At 46.3% G+C, this 26,267-nt stretch overlaps 1 protein-coding gene across 1 annotated transcript; it reads right to left on the reverse strand.

The window, feature by feature from the left end:
* On the reverse strand, window positions 1–26,267 carry HOMER3 (homer scaffold protein 3). Its single transcript, XM_083879804.1, has 10 exons — window positions 26,085–26,267; window positions 15,643–15,783; window positions 12,962–13,118; window positions 11,847–11,978; window positions 9,555–9,662; window positions 7,072–7,193; window positions 6,389–6,545; window positions 2,615–2,725; window positions 1,552–1,632; window positions 1–325 (listed from the first exon to the last, which is right to left on the reverse strand). Exons 2-10 carry the CDS (start codon window positions 15,654–15,656, stop codon window positions 137–139), a joined length of 1,071 nt encoding a protein of 356 aa, XP_083735930.1. The 5' UTR covers window positions 15,657–15,783; window positions 26,085–26,267; the 3' UTR covers window positions 1–136.

A 26,267-nucleotide genomic window follows, 5' to 3' on the forward strand; every position in this document is an offset into this window, starting at 1 on the left:
GCCCAGGAGGAGCCCTGAGTGCCCCTCAGGGTGCCCATAGAAGCTCAGGGTGCCCCTCTGGGTGCCCCCAGTGGCTGAGGGTGCCCAGTCCCAGGCGGGGCTGCCCCGGGGGCTCCTCCAGCCCCGGTGTTGATGCTCAGTTACTCTCCAGCAGCTTGGCCAGGCCCTGCCTGAGCTCGCTGAGCTCGAAGACCTTCACGTCCATGAGCTCGGCCACCCTGGTGAGCTCCGCCTGCAGCTTCTCCCGCTGGGCCCGGGCCTGGGCCAGGCTCTGCTCGGCCGCCTGCAGGCGCTGCTCCAGCTCGGCATTGCGGGCCTCCAGCTCCTGTGGGGACAGGGGAGACCTCAGGGACAGCCCGAGGACAGCTACAGCCACCCCAGGGACAGCTACAGCTCCTGTGGGGACAGGAGAGACCTCAGGGACAGCCCGGGGACAGCCCGGGGACACCTACAGCTCCTGTGGGGACACCAGATTTACCCCAGGGACAGCCCGGGGACAGCCCGGGGACAGCCACAGCTCCTGTGGGGACAGCGGGGTCAGCCTGGGGAGAGCCCGGGGACAGTGACAGGCACCCCAGGGACAGCCCGGGGACACCTCCAGCTCCTGTGGGGACAAGAGAGTGCCCAGAGTCACCCCACAGACACCCCAGGGACACCTACAGGCCCTCCAGGGAAAGCCACACTGGTCAGAGCCACCGGTGTCACCCACAGAGCCACCCCAGGGACACCTCCAGCTCCTGCAGGGACAGCCAGAGTGCCCATAGTCACCCACAGGGCCAGCCCAGGGATTCCTACAGCCAGCCCAAGGACACCCACACTGGTCAGAGTCCCTGGTGTCACCCCCAGAGCCACCCCAAAGACACCCAGGGCCACCTCCCCTCAGGGCTGTCCCTATCCTGAGTCACCCTGTCCGAGCTCTGTCCCCAACCCTGGCCCTGCCCGTGCTGTGAGGGTGTGGAACTGCAGCTGTGATCCCACATGGATCCTCCCCAGCCCGGTGGGATTGGCCATGGATCCTCCCCAGGCTCATAAGATTGGCTTGGGATACTCCTCAAACTGGAGGGATTTGTTCTAGATCCTCTCCAGGCTCATGGGATTGTCCCTGGAGCTGCTCCTGCCTGGTGGGATTGGCTCTGGATCTTCTCAAGGCCATTGGGATTGGCCCTGGATCCTCCCCAGGCTGGTGGGATTGTCCCTGGAGCTGCTCCTGCCACACAAACCTCTGTGACAAGCACAGGTTTATCTCCCCAGAGAGCCCCTCCTGCTCCAGCCCCTGTCCCTGGGCCACCCCCAGTGGGGAATTCAGGACTCCTGAGGGTGCAGGACAGGACAGGACACCCCAATTCTTCCACAATCCCACTGCTGGAAGTGCTCAAGGAAATAAAATCAAGGCTGGGATTGCTGCTGGATTGTCCTGAGGGTCACACAGGGAGGGTGGCACAAGGCAGAGACACACAGGAGTGTTCCCCACTCTGACACCCCCTCTGTGGCTCCAGGGAGAGGTTGGGGACACATCTGGGAGCCGAGGTGACCCTCAGGTGTCCCCTTTACCTGCAGCTTCTGCAGCGTCTCCTCGCGCTCCCCCTCGGCCTCCCAGTGGCCGCACCTCTGGCTCTTCAACATCTGGATCTCCTGGGCACAGGCAGGGGGAGAGATTCAGAATTTACCTTTTCTGGTTTTCAAATATTCAACTGCTATTGGGGCCTTCACACTTTGTGGTTTGTGTTTTTCAAATCCTGCTGGTGGTGCCTTAAATTTTGCCTTTTCTATTTTTCACATCCTGTATTGCTCTTGCTGTTGGTACTTTACCTTTTCCATTTTTCAAATCCTGTACTGCACTTGGTGCTTTAAGATTTTACCTTTTATATTTTTCAAATCCCACACTGCTGTTGGTGGCCTAAAATTTTGGCTTTTCCATTTTTCAAATATTGTACTGCTATTGATGCTTTAAGATTTTACCCTTTCTATTTTTTTAAATCCCACACTGCTGTTGGTGCCTTAAGGTTTTGGCTTGTCCAGTTTTCAAATATTGTACTGAACTGATTGTTGGTGGCCTAAAATTTTGGCTTTTCCATTTTTTCAAATCCTGTATTGCTATTGGTATTGGTGCCTTAAGATTTTGCTTTTCCTACTTTTCAAATCCTGTATTTGAAAATCTTTTATATATATATATATATATATATATATATATATACACACACACACAAAAGATAATATAAATATATATAAATAAGATAATATAAAAGGCTGTTGATGCCTTAAAATTTTGACTCTTCCATTTTTCGAATATTTTGCTGCTGTTGGTGCCTTAAATTTTACCTTTCTTACTTTTCAAATCCTGTTCTGCTGTTGGTGCCTTAAGGTTTTGGCTCTTCCATTTTTCAAATATTGTACTGCTTTTGATGCTTTAAGATTTTACCTTTCCTACTTTTCAAATCCTATATTTGAAAATCTTATATATATATATATATAAAATACAAATATATATATATATATATAATATAAAAGGCTGTTGATGCCTTAAGATTTTGACTCTTCCATTTTTCTAATATTTCACTGCTGTTGGTGCCTTAAATTTTAATTTTCCTGTTTTGCACCCCCTGAGGGGTCTCACCTCATCTTTAGCCTTGACGAGCAGCTCCAGCTCCTCCAGGGTCTGGCTCAGCTCCTCCTTGTTGTTGTCGCTGGAGGAGTCATGGGTGCCCTGAGCCTCCAGCTCTGCCACCTGCAAGGGCAGAGCAGATCCCTCCCCTCATTCCTGCAGGGATTTCCTCCTCCTCATCCCCCTCTGCAACCCCAACCTGTCTTTACAGCAGCTAAAGGGAGGGATAAAATAAATAATTCCTTTTGCTTTGCCTGGGTCACCCCCAGAAACACTTTGTGGCTAAAAAAATAAAATAATTCCAATTTCTACGTCCTTTCTCCAGGAGTTCTGCACTTTCCAGCGGGTGACACCAAACACCTGAGCCCCAAAATCCAGCTCTTTTTACACCTCTGGGAAGAGATTTTCCCCAAATCTCAGGAGTTTCTGCAGCTCAGCAGCTGAGCTGGGAAGGGTTTGCCCGAGAAAACCCTGAAAAATTCAGCTCAGTGGTTTGGATTATTCATGAGGAGGATTCATTTTTAAAAGCTGGTCAAAGAGAGGCTGCAGCAGCTTCTGCTCTGAGCTCTGAAAATACCTGCAGTGACAAGGGGCTGACCCAGGGCAGATTTAGGGACAATAGTGGAGATTTTTCACTGAAAAATCCACCAAAATGCTCAGATTTAGGGACAATAATTGAGATATTTTCACTGAGTTACAGTTCCTTCTGTGGCCAGAATCCACCTCAGATTTAGGGACAATAATGGAGATTTTTCACTGAGTTTAAGTTCTTTCTGTGGCCAGAATCCACCAAAATGTTCAGATTTAGGGGCAATAATGGAGATTTTTCACTGAATTACAGGATCCTTCTGTGATCCTGCCAAGGATCCCCAAATTCTCTCTCCCAGCTCCCAATGTGGGAACAGCTGAGAGTGCACAGGGAATCCTGAGGGATGGATTTTGGGAATAAAATCCCTGGGGAATATTGAGGGATGGATGTTGGGAATCCCGAGGGATGGATTTTGGAAATGAGGGAATCCTGAGGGATGGATGTTGGGAATCCCAAGGGATGGATGTTGGGAATCCTGAGGGATGGATTTTGGGAATCCTGAGGGATGGATTTTGGAAATGAGGGAATCCTGAGGGATGGATTTTGGAAATGAGGGAATCCCAAGGGATGGATGTTGGGAATCCCGAGGGATGGAATTTGAGTATGAAGGAATCCCAAGGGATGGATGTTGGGAATCCTGAGGGATGGATTTTGGAAATGAGTGAATCCCAAGGGATAGATTTTGGGAATCCCGAGGGATGGATTTTGGGAATCCCAAGGGATGGAGGTTGGGAATCCTGAGGGATGGATTTTGGGAATGAGGGAATCCCAAGGGATGGATTTTGGGAATTAAGGAATCCCAAGGGATGAATTTTGGGAATCCTGAGGGATGGATGTTGGGAATGAGGGAATCCCGAGGGATGGAATTTGAGAATGAAGGGAATCCCAAGGGATGGATGTTGGGAATACCAAGGGATGGATTTTGAGAATCCCAAGGGATGGATTCTGGGAATCCCGAGGGATGGACGTTGGAAATGAGGGAATCCTAAGGGATGGATTTTGGGAATCCCAAGGGACGGATGTTGGGAATCCCAAGGGATGGATGTTGGGAATCCCGAGGGCCGGGCACTCACTGCCCACCACCCATCAGATACAAACAGCTGTTAATTCCTCTCAATCCCTGCTGCTCCTAAATGAACCATCTCTGAGTGGAACTGGCTACGGGGCCTTTCCCAGCTCCCCTAAAATCCTCCCCCAGCCCTGCAGGGCTGTGCCCTCCCAGCAGAGTCACCGGTGTCACTGTCACCCCCTGTCCCTGTCCCTGTCCCCAGGGCTGTGCCCTCCCAGCAGAGTCACCGGTGTCACTGTCACCCCCTGTCCCTGTCCCTGTCCCCAGGGCTGTGCCCTCCCAGCAGAGTCACCGGTGTCACTGTCACCCCCTGTCCCTGTCCCTGTCCCCAGGGCTGTGCCCTCCCAGCAGAGTCACCGGTGTCACTGTCACCCCCTGTCCCTGTCCCTGTCCCCAGGGCTGGGACCTCCCGGCAGAGTCACCGGTGTCACTGTCACCCCCTGTCCCTGTCCCTGTCCCCAGGGCTGTGCCCTCCCAGCAGAGTCACCGGTGTCACTGTCACCCCCTGTCCCTGTCCCTGTCCCCAGGGCTGGGACCTCCCGGCAGAGTCACCGGTGTCACTGTCACCCCCTGTCCCTGTCCCTGTCCCCAGGGCTGTGCCCTCCCAGCAGAGTCACCGGTGTCACTGTCACCCCCTGTCCCTGTCCCTGTCCCCAGGGCTGGGACCTCCCAGCCCCTCTGGAGCTCAAAGGATCCCGTTATCCTGAAAGGACAAAAACTCCTTTGTGCTGATTTCATGAGCTCTGAGCTAATTATAGCAGCCAGAGCAATGTTCATCCTTCCTGTCAGCACCTCTCACTGCCCCTGGCTGGGGGAAACGGGAGAAAAACTGGGAATTCCTTCTGGAAAAAAATCTGGGAAGGGGAAGCTGAAATTCCGTGACTTTGCACTTTTGGTTTCCTCCCTTTTTCCGCCTTTGTGTCGGGAAAGATGGGACAGGAATTGTCTGGTGAGAAATATTGAAGATGTAAAAGCTGGGAGTGAAATAGAAGAAATAGAAATTAATTTCAGCTTTGGGTGTGATCGTGGCAGGGAGGAAGATGGTGATGAGCTGGTTGAGGGACAGAAAACAAAAGGTCCCAAGGGTGCAGCCCCTCTCCACCCTGCCAAGGCATCAGGGACAAGGTGGATAAGAAAAGGAGTTTTTAGAGTTTAGGATACAGGATGATATGGTGATATAGCAGTTCTCATGGGCTGAGTGCAAAATCTGGAGGTTTTGGTCACTGTAAATCAGAATATTAAACACAAAAGGAGACAGAATGGATTGGAACAAGGTCCTCACTCTCTCTCTTACCCTTCTTACCCCTCTTAACTCTTTACCTCCTTTACCTCACGCCCCCTTTCTCTCTCCCTCTCTTTTTAGGGCTTGCCTTCAGCTGAAGGCAAAGCCCTTTTTACCCACCACCCTTGCAATAAAACCTTGCATTTCTATAATATCACAGGTCAGCAGTGTTCCCTCTCCCTGCCCCCCTCCACCTGCACGTTTTCCCTGCCAGGCTCCCAGATTTGGTGGATTTGGTGGGAAAAGGAGGTCAAAGGGCTGGTTTTTTTTCTGAGAATATCTCATGTCTGCAGAGTTCCTTCTCCCTGCTGTCCACAGATGCTCCTACACCCTGGGGGGCTCCTCTGGAGGCTGGGACCTCCCCAATCCCACCACCTCATTTCCCCAGCACGTTTTCCCTGCCAGCCCCCTGGATTTGGTGGGAAAAGAAGGTCAAAGGGTGGCTTGGGGTGGATTTTTTTCCAGAATCTCAGGTCAGCAGAGTTCCCTCTCCCTGCCCTCCACAAATGCTCCCACACCCTGGGGGTCTCCTCAATCCCACCACCTCATTTTCCCCAGCACGTTTTCCCTGCCAGGCTCCTGGATTTAGTGGATTTGGTGGGGGAAAAGGGGATCAAAGGTGGCCAGGTTGGTTTTTTTTCCCAGAATATCTCAGGTCTGCAGAGTCCCCCTCTCCCTGCTGTCCATGAACACTCCTACACTCTCTGCAGGCTGGGGAGCTCCCCAATCCCACCACCTCATTTTCCCCAGCACCTTTTCCCTGCCAGGCTCCTGGAATTGATGAATTTGGTGGGAAAAGGGGGTCAGAGATGACCAGGTTGGGTTTTTCCCCCTCCCCAGGCTCACCCTCTGGCGCAGTGACTCCGTCTCCTCCTGATACGCCGTCAGCTGCTTCTTCCACTGGTCCACGTTGGCGTTGGCCTCGTGCAGGGCGGCCACCAGGCGGGTGTTGTTGTCCTGGAGGCTGAAAAACTCGGCCTCCCACTGCACCTCGCTGACAGAGCTGGGGGGAGATGGCAGGATGGGCTCAGGAGGGGCTCAGGAGGGGGTTAGGGGGGGTTTAGGAGGGGTTTGGGAGAGGTTTAGGAAAGAGGCTCAGGAGGGGTTTAGGAGAGGTTCAGCAGAGGTTTGGGAGAGGGGCTCAGGAGGAGTTTAGGAGGGTTTAGAAGACGTTTAAGAGGGGTTTAGGAGGGGTTCAGGAGAGGTTCAGGAGAGGCTCAGGAGAAGTTTAGGAGAGAGGCTCAGGAGGGGTTTAGGAGAGGTTTAGGAGGGGTTTAGGAGAGGCTTAGGGGGTTTAGGGGGTTTAGGAGGGGGTTGGGAGAAACTTAGGAGAGATTTAGGAGGGGTTCAGAAGAGGTTCTGCAGAGGTTTAGGAGAGAGGCCCAGGAGAGGTTTAGGAGAGGTTTAGGAGGGGTTTAGGAGGGGTTGAGGGTTTGAGCAGTGACTCCAAGAGATTTAAATGATCAGGATTATTTGAGGTGACCAAACCCTGCCAGAGGAGAGAGTTTGGGACTCAAGAGCAGCCTCACCCCTCCGAGAGCATCTTCTTCAGCCTCTCCTTCTCCGTGCTGATCTCCACATCCGCGCTCTGGCTCCGGAACAGTTTATCCTCTCCCGGCCCATTGGAGCTGATGATGGGGCTGGGGATCACCTTGAGGGGGATGAGGGACAGGGGGGTCACCAGGAGTGGCCCTGAGGACACAAAGCCACGCCTGGCCCCACAGAGTCCCAGCTCAGGGACATGGGACACACAGGGGGGGCTGGGAGGTTTATTCTGGGCAGGGAGGTCGGGGCTTTGCTCTGCCAGCAGTGCCTTGTCCTTATCTTTGTCCCTGTCCCTGTCCCTGTCCTTGTCCTTGTCCCTGTCCTTGTCCCTGTCCCCTCTCCCTGTCCTTGTCCCTGTCCTTGTCCCTGTCCTTGTCCCATCCCTGTCCCTGTCCCTGTGCCTGTCCTTGTCCCCTGTCCTTGTCCTTGTCCCTGTCCCTGTCCTTGTTCCTGTCCTTGTCCCTGTCCCCTATCCCTGTCCTTGTCCCTGTCCTTGTCCCTGTCCTTGTCCCCATCCCTGTCCCAGTCCCAGTCCCACACTGGGCTGGGGCAGTGATCCCAGCAGAGGAGGGGACAGATCCCAGAGCAGGAGGGGGCAGATCCCAGGGCAGGTGGCACCAGTTCCAAGAGCAGGGGACAGACCCCCAGTTCAGGAGGTGACAGATCCCAGTTCAGTGTCCTCCCAGCTCCCTCCCTCCTGCACAGGGCCCTGTCCAGTCCTCGGCTCCCCCGGGAAATGCCATCGGTGTCCCTGTCACCCAGCCCCTGTCACCCAGCCCCTGTCACACCAGCCCCTGTCACACCAGTCCCGTGGCCGTGCCCAGCCCTCAGCTGCTCCAGGGGCCTTGTCAGGGCTTTGCTGGATTCCTCAGGGGATTTTCTCTCATTCCCCAGGGCACTGGGGAGGTTCCAGCCCCCAGCAGGAGCTGTCGGGCCCCCTGGGCTCAGCTCAGCTGCAATTCAGCCACCTCAGGGGACAAACAGCTCTGTCCCTGCTCAGGGGACAGTGACACCAACTCCCCAAAGGTGTGGGAGAACAAACAACCTCTGCCCCTACAGCTCATCCTTCCTCACACTCCTGCACAGACACTGAGCCAGGAATAGGCAGGAATTTCCTCTTTTGGTGTGAAACTGCAAAAATAAAAGTCAGAGCTGCTCCTCTCTTGTGCCTCCTCCACTCCCCACAGGGGACTGAGGCTGTTAATGGGACGGGGATTGGCCCTAAAAGGTCCCAGAAACCAGGGAAGTGCTGCTATTCTGGGAATTCCCCAGGCCAGGGGAGGAGAGGAGGAGAGGAGGGAGGCCTGGTTGAATTCCAGCAGACTTTAATTCCAGCAGACAGCTCTGCTCTGCAGCAGCCTCCCCATCAATAATTCAGGGCCGGAGGTGGTGCCTGCAGCTCTGCTGGGGCTCAGCCTGGCAAAGAGCAGCTTTTGGGGCAGGAGGGGTGTTTGTGCCTGGTCTGTGCCTCAGGGGTTTTGGTTTTCCCAAATTCTTTTCCCCAGGAAATTTTCTGTAAATAGTTTTGTGGCTGTAACTTTGTTATTCATTCCTTTCCCCAGGAGGGATTTCTTCTCCTTGCTGTCCCTCTGCTCTGACCAATGGGAGTGAAGAGGTTTGTCTTTGTGTCACCAATCCAATTGGTCTGTGTGAAATGGGATAAAAGGGAGACACATCCCAAAAATAAAGGAATGAATTTTCATTCCTTTCCCCAGGAGGGATTTCTTCTCCTTGATGTCTCTGTGCTCTGACCAGTGTGAGTGAAGAGGTTTTGCTTTGTTTTCACCGATTAAATTGGTCTGTGTAAAACAATATAAAAGGGAGATCCTAAACAGTATAAAAGGGAGATCCTAGGACACATCCCAAAAATAAAGGGAATGATTTTCAACCTTCTGAAGTTTGGAGTTTTTGTCCCTGTGGTGTAAAACACCATCAGTGGGGAGGGCAGGAGTGGGGGACAAGCTGTGCCACCGTCACTGTCACTGTCACTGTCACAGGGCCCTGCCATGTCCCACCCAGGCTGGAACAGGAACAGCTCCACTTTTAACTCTTCTGAGTGAAATAAAAACGAGCAGAGAGAGCCTGGGGCCGGGTCCCTGAGCTGGGAGTGGTGTCCCCACCCTCCCCTGCCAGCCTGGGGACAGCAGCGTGTCCTGCCTGCTGCCAACAGGACAAAAACCCACCAAAAACCCCAAAAATTCCAACCCACACCAACCCCACCCCCTGTGTGTCTCTGTGAGATACAGAACGGGTGTGGCTGGCAAAGAGAGAAGGGTGGGAACCTCCCCAGCAGCTCCACTCCAGCACTAATTAATGCATTAATTAACTTTATGCCACCCTCAGGGTCACCCAAACCTCTGTCCAGCCTGGCTGGTCATAAAACTCTGGGAGAAAACAGTGAAAGCACCACAGGGAGGGTTTTTATTCCCATTTTCCTCATTTTTTACCCCTTTTTCCCAAGCCTTACCTGGTGGGATGTGATGCTCAGGGCGGGGTTGGTCAGTTCTGTTTTATCCTGGGATTTCTCCCTGGCCAGACGAGCTGCCTCCTTCACCTCCTGGAATTTCTCTGCAAACTGCAGGGGAAGGGAAAAGTCACTGGGGGTGCCTGGGCCCCTCCTCTGACTGCGGCTTCATTGGGTTTTTAAATTAATTTCAATTTCATTTTAATTAATTTAATTTTGATTTTTCTCTCAAACAGTGAAATTCAGGGAATAACCCCCAAATTTGGCACTCAGGGCTTTGGGTTCAGGACAGAAACAGCAGCTTCATTTAAAATGCTTTTAAATTTCTCTCAAAGAGTAAAATTCAGGGAATAACCCCCGAATTTGGGACTCAGGGCGGAGGGTTCAGGACAGAAACAGCAGCTTCATTTAAAATGCTTTTTAATTTCTCTCCAACAGTAAAATTCAGGGAATAACCACTGAATTTGGCACTGAGGGCTGCAGGTTCAATTTAAAATGCTTTTTAATTTCTCTCAAACAATAAAATTCAGTGAATAACCCCCAAATTTGGGACTCAGGGCTGAGAGTTCAGGACAGAAACAGCAGCTTCATTTAAAACACTCATAAATTTCTCTCAAAGAGTAAAATTCAGGGAATAACCCCCAAATTTGGCACTCAGAGCTGAGGGTTCAATTTAAAATGCTTTTAAATTTCTCTCAAACAATAAAATTCACGGAAAAACTCCCAAATTTCAGGGCTGTGAGTCCAGGACAGAAACAGCAGCTTCACTTAAAATGCTTTTAAATTTCTCTCAAACAATAAAATTCAGGGAATAACTCCCAGATTTGGCATTCAGGGCTGAGGGCTCAGGACAGAAACAGGAGCTTCATTTAAAACATTTTTAATGTCTCTCAAACAATAAAATTTATGGAATAACCCCCAAATTTGGCACTCAGAGCTGCAGGTTCAGGACAGAATCAGGGCCTGCAGCCTCAGCCCCTTCTGTGCTGCTCCAAGAGCTCTGCAGACACAACCTCAAAGCCTCTTTCAGCCCCTTTAATTCCATTTTAACCCAATTTTAGTTGAGAGCAGCTCCCTGAGGCTTCTCTGCACAGAAACACCTCCAGGTTTTTCATAGGTGAAGCCTGGAGAAATCACAATTATGGGTAATAAAGAGGAAAAAAAACCCCAGATACTATCTTTGCTGATATCCAGTGCCTGTGAAATCACAAATAAACTTCCAAAAAGGTTTAATTCGAGGGATTTCTGCAGGGGCTGGATATTCCCAGTGGGTTTGTCCTCACTGTTGGGGAAGATGAATCAGGGGAAACCTTATAAATGTGATTGTTTAGCAAAAGATTCTGAAAATATGAAACCTATAATTGAAATAGAAATGGAAGCTTGAGTTGTAGGATACCGAGTCTTAGTTACTATAGAACTAAAAAACTACTATATAACTGAAAACAACAGCCTGGCCAGCTGAAGAAAAATCCCTTTTAATTGAACAATTACCTTTTTAATTGAATCTCTTTTAATTGAACAAGACCTTTCTGCTGGCTGAGGGATCCAGAGGTCAATGGAGCAAAAGAGAAAAGTCTAAAGAGGAGTTTTTAGAGTTTAAAATATAACACATGGTAATGTAGTAGTTCTTATAGGCTGGGTGTAGATTCTATAGGATTGGTTGGTCACTGTAAATTAGAATATTCATCACAAAAGGAGATAGAATGGATTGTAACAAGGTTCTTGCTCTCTTAGCTCTTCTTCCCCTACTCTCAGCTCTCTCTCTCCCTCTCTCTTTGGGGTTCCCTCCAGCCCAGGCTGGTGCCTGAAGGCAAAGCCCTTTTTACCCACGACCTTTGCAATAAAACCACATATTCTAGAATATCTCAGGTCTGCAGAGTCCCCTCTCCCTGCCCTCCACAAATGCTCCCACACCCTGGGGGACTCCTCTGGGGCCCAGGGACTCCCCAGTCCCACCACCTCATTTTCCCCAGCACCTTTTCCCTGCCAGGCCCCTGGATTTGGTGGATTTGGTGGGGAAAAGGAGGTCAAAGGGTGGTTGGGCTGGGTTTTTTTTCCAGAATATCTCAGGTCTGCAGAGTTCCCTCTCCCTGCTGTCCATGGACGCTCTCAGGGACTCCTCTGGAGGCTGGGGGTCTCCCCAATCCCACCACCTCATTTTCCCCGGCATGTTTTCCCTGCCAGGCTCCTGGATTTGGTGGATTTGGTGGGAAAGGGGGTTCAAAAGTGGCCGGGCTGGATTTTTTCCCAGCAGAGTCCCCTCTCCCCGCCCTCCCCAGGTGCTCCCACCCTCACCTGGGACAGGTGCTGCTCGGAGGCGAAGCCCAGCCCGTAGACGGTGTTGGCCCTGCTGTCCGCCCACTGCCCGAATTTCTGGGAGGTTTTGGTGAAGGTCATGTTGGGGGTGATGGTGCTGTTGATGATGGCCTGGGGAGAGAGCGGGGAGAGAGGAGGGAGTGTCAGGAGAGGTGATGGTCTGGAGGGGGGATTGAGATGGGATTGGGGAATTGAGGGCGGGATTAATTGGGAAATTAGTCAAGGAATCAGGGAATCAATCGGAATCAGTCAGGGAATCAGAGAATCAGTCGGGGAATCAGGGAATCAATCAGAGAATCGGAATCAATCAGAGAATCAATCAGGGAATCAATCAGAGAATCAATCAAGGAATCAATCAGGGAATCAGGGAATCAATCAAGGAATCAATCAGGGAATCAGGGAATCAATCAGGGAATCAATCAGGGAATCAGGGAATCAATCAAGGAATCAATCAGGGAATCAGAGAATCAATCAGAGGATAAATCAGGGAATTAGGGAATCAGTCAGGGAATCAGGAAATCAGAGAATCCAAGAACAGGGAATCAATCAGGGAGTCAGGGAACCAGAGAATCAATCAGAATCAGGAAATCAGAGAATCAGGGAATCAGTCAGGGAATCAGGGAGTCAGTCGGGGAATCAGTCAGGGAATTAATCAGGGAATCAATCAGGGAATCAGAGAATCAGAGAATCAATAGAATCAGGGAATCAATCAGAAAATCCATCAAAGAATCAGTCAGGGAATCAATCAGGGAATCATAGAATCAGGGAATCAATCAGAATCAGGGAATCGATCAGAGAATCAATGAATCTATCAGGGAATCAGAGAATCAGGGAATCAAGGAGTCAGTCAGGGAATCAGGGAAACAGTCAGGGAATCAGAGAATCAAAATCAGAAAAAGCTGCTTTTGTGGAGGAAAAGCTACCTTTGTGTGGGAAAAGCTGTGTTTTAGGGGGAACAGCTGCTTTTATGGAGGAACAGCTTTTTTAGGGGGAAAAAAGCTATTTTTGTGGGGGAAAAAGTCTACTTTTCTGGGGAACAAAACCATTTTTCCAGGTAAAAACCCCCTGAGCATCCCCAGCAGACGGAGCCCCACCTTGGTGCCCCCCACGCTGATGATCCTGTAGACGTTGCGGGTCCCATCGTAGAAGTAGGAGACGGTGAGCGCGTGTTTGCTGGCCGGGAGCCAGTTCCGCTTCGTGGCCGGGTCGATCTGGAACACGTGGGCGCGCGTGCTGAAAATCGGCTGCTCCCTGTAAGGACAGGGGAAAGAGGAGAAAGAATTATATATATATATATTTTTTTTTTTAATTAAAATTATATATATATAATGTATATATATAAAAGATATATAAAAAATAATTATTTTATATATATTATTATCTTAGATATTTCTTTTTATATGTCTGAATTTATTTATATATATATAAAAGATATATATAATGTATCTATTAATTATTATTATAGATATGTATTTCTTTACATATATATAAAATTTATTCATATATATAAGATATATATTATAATAATAATATTTTAGATATGTATTTCTTTATATATATATAAAATATATATATTTTTATATATATAAAGATATACATATATATATTATTAATATATTTAAATATATTTAAAATATATATAAATATATATAATTTTTTAATATATATTTTTTTATATATAAATGTCTTCATATATATATAAAAGATATATATAAAATAATTATTATTATATATATTAATGTGTTATTTAAGATATTTATTTCTTTATATGTATAAATTTCCTTATATATATATAAAGAAATATATTTTTATATACAGTTTTTAATATTTAATTATTAAAATATTGTTTCTTACTTATTGAAATATTATAATTGTTTAAATTATTATTTTTTTATATATATAGATAGATTTGAGGGGAAAAATGGGAATTTCCTGTCTAGTGTTCTAAATGTCATATAAATATATATATATATATATATATATATATATATATATATATAATTTACATTTAATTATTATTTTTATATATTTATTTTTAATTTATTCGTTTTGGGGCACAGCTGAGGGTTCCTCACAGCACAGTCACTGGGGCCGGGATGGATGGAAGGAGGGATGGATGGAGGGATGGATGGATGGATGGATGGATGGAGGGATGGATGGATGGATGGATGGATGGATGGATGGATGGATGGATGGAGGGATGGATGGATGGATGGATGGAGGGATGGATGGATGGATGGATGGATGGATGGATGGAGGGATGGATGGATGGATGGATGGATGGATGGATGGATGGATGGATGGAGGGATGGATGGATGGAGGGAGGGATGGATGGATGGAGGGATGGATGGAGGGATGGATGGATGGAGGGATGGATGGAGGGATGGAGGGATGGATGGAGGGATGGATGGATGGAGGGATGGATGGAGGGATGGAGGGAGGGAGGGATGGATGGATGGAGGGATGGATGGAGGGATGGATGGAGGGAGGGATGGATGGAGGGATGGATGGAGGGATGGATGGAGGGAGGGATGGATGGATGGAGGGATGGATGGAGGGATGGATGGAGGGATGGATGGAGGGATGGATGGAGGGAGGGATGGATGGATGGATGGATGGATGGATGGATGGATGGAGGGATGGATGGATGGATGGAGGGATGGATGGAGGGAGGGATGGATGGATGGATGGATGGATGGAGGGATGGATGGATGGATGGAGGGATGGATGGAGGGATGGATGGAGGGATGGATGAAAGGACAGACAGACAGACGCAGGAACTGAGCACACACAGCTCCTCCCCCAGCCCAGCTCTCTCTTCCTGCCCTGACTCACTCCTGGAAGCACATCCTGCACATCCCGGGATCAAAGCGATTCCCCACCACCATCCCAAGGAAACTCTGCCCCTCCCAAACCCAAACGTGCAGCTGCTGCCGGCAAAGCCCCGGGCCCAGCAGGGTTTGGGGCCAGGAATATCCGAGCCGAGCCGAGCTGAGCTGAGCCAAACTGAGGCTGCAGCCCCAGCTCAGGCTGTAACCCGAGCACTCCCAAGGAATATTTTCCATGACACACCGGCCCAGCTGCCCCAGGGCTCCGGGGGGATTCCTCTGGTTCATCCCACACTCAGCACCCAAAATTCCTCTGATTAATCCCACACTCAGCACCCAACAAACCCACTGAAATTTGATGAGGATTCCTCTGATTAATCCCACACTCAGCACCCAAACCCAGTGAAATTTGATGAGCATTCCTCTGGTTAATCCCACACTCAGCACCCAAAATTCCCCTGGTTAATCCCACATTCAGCACCCAAACCCAGTGAAATTCGATGAGGATTCCTCTCATTAATCCCACCCTCAGGACCCAAACCCACTGAAATCCGATGAGGTTTTAACCCTCTCTGGCAGCTGCAAGGCACAGGCACAGCCCTGCTCTGTGGGGCTCCCCAAACTCCCAGCTCCTGGAGTTCCTTTCCCCTTCCCATCTGCCCTGAGCAGCCTCTCCCATCAATCCAAACTTCTCCAACAGGGAAGATTTGATTTCCTCCCCACCTCCCAACCCTGGCTCGGATTTCTCCTCCCAGCTCAAGCCTCTCCACATCCTCCCTGCCCCAATTAATTTTTTTTTTGGAGTGAGATTCAAATTTCCCAAGCTCCCTTTTCACAAGGATCACTATTTATCTTTGACACATTTTAGGAAAATGGATTTTTCTGCTCCCCAAACCCCTCCCCAGCCCCTGGGGTTGTTTTGGGAAGAAGGAAGGCAGGACTTTACCGAGCTGTTGACATTTGTTAGTGGGGGCAGGAGGCTGCAGGTGCTGCTTTAGTGGAGTTATCTCTCCTCCTCCTCCTCCTCAGGGCTCTCTCAGCTGCTCTGGGGCTCCTTCCCGGTGCTGCCTCTGCAGGGATTCATTCCCTGGGGATGGAAAAAGTCCAGCTGTTATTCCCCACACACAGCCAGGCCCAAATGTTCTGGTTTTTTCACTGGTTTCTCCTCACTGAGTAAGGTTTTCCCCTTTTTTGGGGGATGATGAGGTGACTCTCCTCACTGAGCAGAGATTTTCCCTGTTGTGAAGGATATTGGGGTGAGTCTCCTCACTGAATAAGGTTTGTCCTCCTATTTTGGGGGATGATGGGTCAGTCTCCTCACTGAGCAGAGATCTTTCCCCCATTTGGGAGATGTTGGGGTGAATCTCTTCACTGAATAGTTTTCCCTCCTGTTTTGGGGGATATTGGGGTGAGTCTCCTCACTGAATAAGGTTTCCCCCCTGTTGTGGGGGATGTTTTGGTGAGTCTCCTCAGGTTTTTCCCCCTGTTTTGGGGGATGTTTTGGTGAGTCTCCTCAGGTTTTTCCCCCTGTTCTGGGGGATGTTTTGGTGAGCTGTGCAGATGCAGCAAACCCCTCTGGCATCAGGCCCTGGCTGTTGGGGGAAGGCCATGGAGGAGTTCCCAGCCCTGCCCTCCTGGTGCTGCCTGATGGAAAACCCTCCTGGGAGAGCATTCCATGGGCATGGCAGCAGTTCCTGGGCTCCTGCCCAGCCAGGATCCTGTCCCTGTGTCCCTGTGTCCCTGTCCATCCAGGAATCCCATCCCTGTGTCCCTGTGTCCCTGTCTGTCCATTGGCTGTATCCAGACCCCATCCCTGTGTCCCTGTGTCCCTGTCCCCCTGTCCATCCAGGAATCCTGTCCCTGTGTCCCTGTCCCCCTGTCCATCCAGGAATCCCATCCCTGTGCTCCTGTCCGTCCAAGATCCTGTCCCTGTGTCCCTGTCCATCCATGGGGACCAGCCAGAATCCCGTCCCTGTGTCCCTGTCCCCCTGTCCATCCCAGAATCCCATCCCTGTGTCCCTGTCTGTCCATGGGCTGTATCCAGACCCCATCCCCGTGTCTCTGTCCATTCAGACCCTGTCCCTGTATCCCTGTCCCCCTGTCCATCCAGGATCTCGTCCCTGTCCCTGTCCCTCCATGGGGTGTATCCAGATCCTGTCCCCATGTCCTTGTCCATCCAGATCCCATCTCTGTGTCCCCATCCATCCAGGAATCCTGTCCCTGTGCTCCTGTCCATCCATGGGGCTGAATCCAAACCCCATCCCTGTGTCCCTGTCCATCCATGGGCCACCATCCAGGATCTCTTCCTTTTATCCCTGTCCGTCCAGGAATCCTGTCCCTATGTCCCTGTCCATCAAAATCCCATCCCTGTGTCCCTGTTTATCCATGGGACACCATCCAGGATCTCATCTCTGTGTCCCTGTTCATCCATGGGACTGTATCCAGATCCTGTCCCTGTTTCCCTGTCCAGCTCCACAGCTGCTCTGGGAATTCCATCGCATTCCATCTCTGCCCTCACAGCCAGGAATTCCTTCCCAAAATCTCACCCATATTCCCCTTTTGCCAGTTCAAATCCATTCCCTGTGTCCTGGAACTCCATCCCTTATCCCAAACCCCTCTCCAGCTCTCCTGGAGTCCCTTTAGCAGCTCCAAAATGTCCCTGGAGCTTCTCCTCTCCAGCCTTGGGCACTTCCAGGGATCCTGGGGCAGCCTCCAAATGGATTTCTCTGTGCAAAGCTGCTCCTGTCACCATTTCCCAGCCCAGCAAACCCTGATCTGTCCATTCCCAGCTCTGGGCAGGGTTGGGGACAGGGACCTGCCAGGTGGGGACAGGTGACACAGGGAGGGGACAGGGACCTGCCAGGTGGGGACAGGTGACACAGGGAGGGGACACAGGCAGGGGACAGGGACAGGTGACACAGGGAGGGGACACAGGGAGGGGACACAGGGAGGGGACAGGGACCTGCCAGGTGGGGACAGGTGACACGGGGAGGGGACACAGGGAGGGGACAGGGACCCGCCAGGTGGGGACAGGTGACACGGGGAGGGGACACAGGCAGGGGACAAGGACAGGTGACACAGGGAGGGGACACAGGCAGGGGACAGGGACAGGTGACACGGGGAGGGGACACAGGCAGGGGACAGGGACCCGCCAGGTGGGGACAGGTGACACGGGGAGGGGACACAGGGAGGGGACAGGGACCCGCCAGGTGGGGACAGGTGACACAGGGAGGGGACACAGGCAGGGGACAGTCCTGTGCCAGGCAGGGACAGATGGCACCGAGGCTGTGCCCGCAGGGGAACACGAGAGGGGCCAGGGCTGAGCCCTGCCTGTCACACAACGTGTCACACAACGTGTCACCCGGGCTGTCCTTGAGTGTCCTCAGAGCTGGGCTGGGCCCTGCAGGGGTTCAGCCTGAGCCAGGGGCTGCTCACAAATAATAAATAAAAATATAATAAATATAATAATAAAAAAATAAATAAAATTTTAAATAAAAATAATTAAACAAAAATAAAAAATAAATTAATAATAATTATAATAAATAAATAATAAATACTAAAAAGAAACATAATAATAAATAATAAATAATAAATAATAAATAATAAATAATAAATAATAAATAATAAATGAGCCAGGCACAGGCTTATGAGCCACCCCCTCCTCCTGCAGGGACACCCCAAAGCAGCCCCTGAATGGAGCAGGGCAGGTCCTGCCCCAGGTGAGGCCCCAGATCTCCTCAAAAGGGAGGCAGAGAGAGGAAATCTTTCATTTCTATATATATTTCTATATTATATATTTTATAATATATTATATAGCTATATATTTCTAAATGTATGTATTACTATATATAGTAATATACTATACTATATATATAGTGTATATATAGATAGTATATATATACATAATATATATATACAGTATATATAGTAATATATAGGAATATACAATTTTTATTATAAATTAATATATTCCTATATTTCTATATATATTCCCATGTAATATATATTTCTCTATATATTATATTTTTTTATTTCTCTATATTTTTCTCTATATATTATAATTCTCTATATTTTTATATACAGAAATATACGTGGAAATAAATATACAACTATATATAAATATATCTATATATATTTATATATTTATTTCTACTATATCTACGTATATATAATTATATATTTATTATGAATGAGTGAATAGCACAGAAATGAGTGTGAGAAACACAGGGATGAGTGTGAGCAGGACAGGGATGAGTGTGAGCAGGACAGGGATGAGTGTGAGCAGGGAATGAGTGCACAGGACAGAAATGAGTGTGAACAGCACAGGGATGAGTGTGAACAGGGCAGGGATGAGTGTGAACACAGGGATGAGTGTGAACAGGGCAGAGATGAGTGTGCACAGCACAGGGATGAGTGTGGACAGGACAGGGATGAGTGTGAGCACAGGGATGAGTGTGGACAGCACAGGGATGAGTGTGAACAGGGCAGAAATGAGTGGGAGCACAGGGATGAGTGTGAACAGGACAGGGATGAGTGTGGACAGCACAGGGATGAGTGTGGACAGGACAGAAATGAGTGTGAGCACAGGGATGAGTGTGCACAGCACAGGGATGAGTGTGAACAGGGCAGAAATGAGTGGGAGCACAGGGATGAGTGTGAACAGGACAGAAATGAGTGTGAGCACAGGGATGAGCCCAGGCCTGGCCCGGCCACGCTGAGTCAGCTGAGCCCACCCTGGGGCCCGGCCAGGCTCTCCCCGACTGACAAACCCCCCCCAAAAAACCCAAAAAAAACCCCAAAAGACCCCAAAACCCCCAAAAACCCCAAATCAGGAGCAGCCAGGCCGGGGATCAGACAGAGCCCGGCAGTGCCAAAGGCAGAACTGGAGCACGGGGGGAGCCTGAGAACCCAAATCCTGCTCCTCCTCCTCCTCCCCAGGGCTGTGTCTGTTTGCTTCCCTTTTATCTCCCCTTGGCAGCTTGGGGAGTCAGTCTGTCTGTCTGTCTGTCTGTCTGTCTGTCTGGGAACTGGGAGAGGCAATAAATTCAACCCTCAGATCCCTCCCTGTGCCTTTCCCTCCCCCAAATTCTGACCCAAATTCCGCCTGGAGTTCTGAATTCTCCCGAATTCTCTCCTGTGCTCTGGCTGATCTCTGTCCCAGTCCTGTGCTGGGGTTTTTTGGTGATTCCACCCACTGCTTTGGGAACAAAGTTTGGGGAAAATTGATTTATTATTATTATTATTATTATTATTATTATTATTATTTTCCCCCTATCACCAGGAAGGTTTTCACTGCTCTTCACTCATTGTGTGCTGCCCTTGGGGAAATGCAGGGAGGTGCAGCTCCAGGAATGTAAAAAAAAAAAAAAAATATATATATATATATATTTATATATTTTTACATATATTTTAAAGTATTTATATATATGTGTTTTATATATATATTTATGTTTTTATATATGTATTTGTATATTAATGTAGTTTTACATATATACATATTTAAGTATTTATATATATATTTATCAATTTTACATATATATTTAAGTATTTATATATATATTTATGGATTTTAATATATATTTGCTGCCTGGGATTCCAGGGCCTGGCTGAGAACCTGGGAATTGGAAGATCCTGGAGAGATCCACAGGGATTGGGGCCATCCTCATCCTCACCTTCCCCTTGGGATATTTTGGGAGCGATAAAACCCAAATAAAACACCCCCAAAAAAACCCCTGGGGTTGTGACGTGGAGCTGGGAATTGTTGGATCCTGGAGGGGAAAGGGAACTGTGCAGAGTCCCTGTTATCCCTTATTAAATTGTGAAAAGTGTTTGAAGAGTCATCCCTGGTCCTCAAAAACGGGATCAGGATTCCCTGGAGAGTCCCTGGGACAGGGATGAGGATGAGGATGAGGATGGGATGGGATGGGATGGGATGGGATGGGATGGGATGGGATGGGATGGGGATGAGGATGGGATGAGGATGAGAATGAGGATGAGGATGAGGATGAGGATGGGGAGGAAGATGAGGACGAGGATGGGGATGGGGATGGGGATGAGGATGATGAGGATGGGGACGGGGATGAGGATGGGACGGGGATGAGGATGAGGATGGGATGAGGATGAAGATGGGGATGAGGATGGGGACGGGGATGAGGATGAGGATGGGGATGAGGATGAAGATGGGGATGAGGATGGGGACGGGGATGAGGATGAGGATGGGGATGAGGATGAAGATGGGGATGAGGATGGGGACGGGGATGAGGATGAGGATGGGATGGGGATGAAGATGGCGATGGGATGGGATGGGATGAGGAGGAGGAGGAGGAGGAGGATGGGGATGGGATAAGGATGAAGATGGGGATGAGGATGGGGACGGGGATGAGGATGAGGATGGGATGGGGATGAAGATGGGGATGGGATGGGATGGGATGAGGACGAGGAGGAGGAGGAGGATGGGGATGGGATGAAGATGGGATGAGGACGAGGAGGAGGATGGCGATGAGGAGGAAGATGAGGACGAGGATGGGGACAAGGATGGGGATGAGGAGGATGAGGATGAGGATGAAGGTGAGGATGAAGGTGAAGCTCAGCTCAGTCCACAAGCCACCAGCAAAGCCAACACAGCCCAGGGGAATTTGACTTTCTCTCTGGAATTCTCCGGAATTTTTACCATTTTCTGACAACTCCTCCTGCTCCGGGACACAAATCTGTGCAGCGAGTCAAAGTTTAAAAAACCCAAACCAAACAGAACAAAAAAAAAAACCCCAAGCAAATAAAAATACCAAAAAAATCCCACCCCAAACCCCAAAATAAACCCCAAAAGGACACGAGAGCTGCTGGAAATCTGGGCAGAAAGTCAAAGTTAAAAAACCAAAACCAAACAGAACTAAAAAAAAAAACCCAAACAAATAAAAACACCCAAAAAAACCCCTCCAAAACCCAAAAATAAACCCCAAAAATGCAGCTAAGCCAGGCTGCAGCTCAGGAACTTCCCACAAATCCCCAAAAATGAGAAAAACATCCCCAAAAATACATCAAATAATGAGAATACGACGAGTGGAGATCCAAGAACGTTCCTCCAACTCTGAATTTCCAACCTTTCCCTGAGAAAACTCCCCCAGAACTTTTATTTTCCTATTTTTTTACAAAATTTTTGCTATTTTTTTACAAACTTTTTGCTATTTTTGCCCCGTCCTTGCCAGGAGCAGAACTCTGGGACAAGGACAGAGGGAGGCACAAGGTGAGAGTGGCTCAATTAATTTAATTAAACTTTTAATTGCTCCAATTAAGAGCAATTAAAGGAGGTAGTGGCACCTCCCTGGGTTTATATTTGACAGTCCCTCAGCACCTCCCTGGATTTATAATTTACAGGATTTAAAATTCACAATATTTTATAATTTACTGTATTTTTGATTGACAGTATTTATAATTTACTGTATTTGTAATTTGTGATATTTATATAATTTATTGTATTTATAATTTACTGTATTTATAATTTACTGTATTTATAATTCGTGATATTTATATAATTTATTGTATTTATAATTCACAATATTTTATAATTTACAGTATTTATAATTTACAGGATTTATAATTCACAATATTTATAATTTACAGTATTTATAATTTATTGTATTTATCAGTTGTCATATTTATAATTTACTGTATTTATAATTTGCAATATTTATAATTTACTGTATTTAAAATTTGTGATATTTATCAGTGTATTTATAATTTACAGTCTTTATAATTTGTGACATTTATAATTTACTGTATTTATCATTTACAGTATCATTTATGACCTTTATAATTTACTGTATTTATAATTTACAGTATTTATCATTTGGGATATTTACAACTCACATTTATAATTTACTGTATTTACCATTTGTGATATTTATAATTTACTGTATTTATAATTTACAGTATCATTTGTGATATTAATAATTTCCTGTATTTATCAGTTGTGATCTTTATAATTTACTATATTTATCACTTACAGTATTTATAGTTTGTGATCTTTATAATTGACAGTATTTATAATTTATAGCATTTATAATTTGCAATATTTATATTTTTCAATACCTTTTTTAATCCCTTTTGCAGCCAGGAGAGCTGCTGGAAGCTGGACCAGCAAAGCCAGGCTTTAATCTCAGGATTAAAATGGAAAATTGGGAATTTTGGGCTGGAAAAGTCTGAAAAGTGATTTTATTCCAGGAATTGAAATGGAAATTTTGAATTTTGGGGTGCAAAAGTCTGAACAATGATTTTGCTTTGGGAGTGGAATGGAAATGAGGAATTTTTGGGTGGAAAATTGGAATTTTTTGGGGTGGAAAAGTCTGAACAATGGTTTTGCTTCAGGAGTTGAATGTAAACTTTGAATTTTGGGGTGGAAAAGTCTGAACTGAATTTATTTCAGGGAATTTTGGGGTGGAAAATTCTGAACAATAGTTTTGCTTCAGGAGTGGAATGGAAATTTTAAATTTTGGGGTGGAAAAGTCTGAAAAATGGTTTTGCTTCAGGAGTTGGATGGAAATTGGGAATTTTGGGGTGGAAAATTGGGAAATTTTGGGGTGGAAAAGTCTGAAAAGTGATTTTATTTCAGGAGTTGAAATGAAAATGAGGAATTTTGGGGTAGAAAAGTCCGAACAATGGTTTTATTTTAGAAGTGAATGGAAATAAAGAAGGTTTTTTTGGGTAGAAAAGTCCAAACAATTATTTTATTTCAGGAGCTGAATGGAAACTGGGAAATTTGAGGTGGAAAAAGTCTGGCTGAACAATAGTTTTGCTCCAAGAGTGGGATGTAAATTTTGAATTTTGGGGTGGAAAAGTCTGGCTGAACATTGGTTTTATTTCAGGAGTTGGATGGAAATTGGGAATTTTGGGGTGGAAAATTGGAAATTTTTGGGTGGAAAATTGGAATTTTTTGGAGTGGAAAAGTCTGAACAATGAGTTGAATGTAAATTTTTTCAGGAGTCGAATGTAAATTTTGAATTTTGGGGTGGAAAAGTCTGGCTGAACAACAATTTTACTTTAGAAGTGAAATGGAAACTGGGAAATTTTTGGGTGGAAAATTGGGAAATTTTTTGGGGGTGGAAAATTCTGAACAATGGTTTTATTTCAGGAGTCGAATGTAAATTTTGAATTTTGGGGTGGAAAAGTCTGAACAAAGATTTTATTTCAGGAGTTGAATGTAAATCGGGAATTTTGGGGTGGAAAATTGGAAATTTTTGGGTGGAAAAGTCTGAAACGTGATTTTATTTCAGGAGTTGAAATGGAAATGAGGAATTTTGGGGTGGAAAAGTCCGAACAATGATTTTATTTCTGGAATTGAATGGAAGTTGGGAAATTTGAGGTGGAAAAAGTCTGGCTGAACAATAGTTTTGCTCCAAGAGTGGGATGTAAATTTTGAATTTTGGGGTGGAAAAGTCTGGCTGAACATTGGTTTTATTTCAGGAGTTGGATGGAAATTGGGAATTTTGGGGTGGAAAATTTGAAATTTTTGGGTGGAAAATTGGAATTTTTTGGGGTGGAAAAGTCTGAACAATGAGTTGAACTTAAATTTTTTCAGGAGTCGAATGTAAATTTTGAATTTTGGGGTGGAAAAGTCCCAACAATGATTTTACTTCAGGACTTGAATGTAAATTTTGAATTTTTGGGGTGACAAATCCAGTTTTTTCTGCCCCACCAGAGTTAATTCCAGCCCAAAGCTTCGCCCCAACAGAGCTGGAAAAACCAACCCCAAACCCCAAATTCCGCCCCTGACAAACCCCCCGTGGCATTTCTGAGTTTTTATTTTGGGAGTTTTGACAGAAAAAGGAGAGGCTGAGATTGAACCTGGAGCCTCTGGAGCCTCAAAGGGATCCTGTCTCTGCTCCTCCCCAACATGGGGGTGGTTTTGTCTGAATAGTCCAAAAAAGGGGAAAAAAATTAATTTAAATGGAGTTAAATTTAATGGTTGGTTGGTTTAGTGAGGTGGGTTCAAAGTGGGGAGAAATTTGAATTAAATGGGATTAAAATTTAAATAAGTTTTCAATTAAGTGGAATTAAATTTTGAGTGGGTTTTTAATTAAATTGGATTTTGAATCAATTTTAAATTAAATTAAATTTTAAATTAAATTCAGTTGTGAATTAAATTGAATTTTAAATTCAATTTTAAATTAAATTCAGTTTTAAATCCAATTTTAAATACAATTCAATTTTAAATACAATTCAATTTTAAATTCAATTCAATTTTTTTTAAATTAAAATTTAAATTCAATTAATTACATTTTTAAAAAAAAAAAAGGACGAAAACTGAAAATTAAAAATAAATAAAATAAAATAAAATAAAATAAAATAAAATAAAATAAAACTGAGCTTGGAATTCAAGAATTTAAATCCTCTGGGGGGAGTTTTGAGGGTTAAATAATAAAATATTTAATATTTATTAAATATTAGTGGAATTTAAATCCTCCCAGTGGAGGGGGAGGGGGGGGGGAATTCTGAGAATTAAATAATAAATAATAAATATTTAATATTTATTAAATATTAGCCAGAAAAAGCCAAATCTCAGGATCATTTTTAGCCACAAAACCCAACAAAAATCCCTTTTTTTTTTTTTTTGTTTTTTTAGGAGGAGAACTTCAGGATCCATTTTCCCCACAAACCCCAAAAAAATCCTGATTTTTTTTTTTTCCTTTTTTTTCTGGCAACTCCCGGAGAAGTTTTGAGCCTCTCCCGGCTCAGATTTCACATCACACCAAAAAAAAACCCACAAAACCCTGAGCCCTCCCGGCTCCTTTAGAGAAGTTGCACAAGTCGCTTTCTATTCCCCAAAAATAAATAAAAAAAAATAAAAAATAAATTAAAAAAAAAAAAAAAAAAAAGGCGAAGCTCAACTTTGGAAAAAAAAACCCACAGAAAAACACACAAAAAAAAATAAAAAAAGGGCGAAGCTCAACTTTGGAAAAAAAAACACACAAAAAAGAAGAAAAAAAGAAAAAAAAAAAAAAAAAAAACAAAAAAAATTTTAAAAAAAGGGGCGAAGCTCAACTTTGGAAAAAAACAAACAAACAAAACAAACAAACAAAAACAAAAAAACCCCAAAAATAAATAAAAAAATATAAAATAAAAAAGGCGAAGCTCAACTTTGGGAAAAAAAACCCAAAAAAAACCACCAAAAAAACCCCAGATAAATAAATAAATAAATAAAATAAAATAAAAAAGGCGAAGCTCAACTTTGGGAAAAAACACACACACACACAAAAAAAAATCAAAATCCCAACAAAAAAAAACACCAAAAAAAGCCCCAAAATCGCGCGGTTTAACCCTTTAATCCCCAGCAGAGCTGCCTGAGGAGAAGAAAACAGAGAAAAAAAAAAAGAAAAATAAATAAGAAAAACTCACCCCATTCCCCGGCGCTCCCGCAGAACCCGAGTGTGAATCCTCCTCCTCCTCCTCCTCCTTCTCCCCTTCCTCTTTCTCTCTGTCTCTCTCCGGATCCGGATGCGCTTTAAATTTCCTCCGGAATTTCACTTTGAAGCTTCTCTGCTGCTGCTGCTCTTGGTGTTGGTGTTGCGGGGCAGGGAC

The sequence above is a fragment of the Zosterops lateralis genome (genome assembly GCF_965231275.1).
Source record: "Zosterops lateralis genome assembly, chromosome: 29".
Classification (NCBI taxonomy): Eukaryota; Metazoa; Chordata; class Aves; order Passeriformes; family Zosteropidae; genus Zosterops; species Zosterops lateralis.

Bases quoted from the DNA above. Each gene is read 5' to 3' on its own strand.
- HOMER3 (XM_083879804.1), bottom strand. The intron at 9,663-11,846 runs GTGAGGGTGGGA...CTTCCCCTGCAG, and splicing joins CCGAGCAGCACCTGTCCCAG to TTTGCAGAGAAATTCCAGGA. The intron at 6,546-7,071 runs GTGAGGCTGCTC...ATCTCCCCCCAG, and splicing joins AAGAAGATGCTCTCGGAGGG to CTCTGTCAGCGAGGTGCAGT.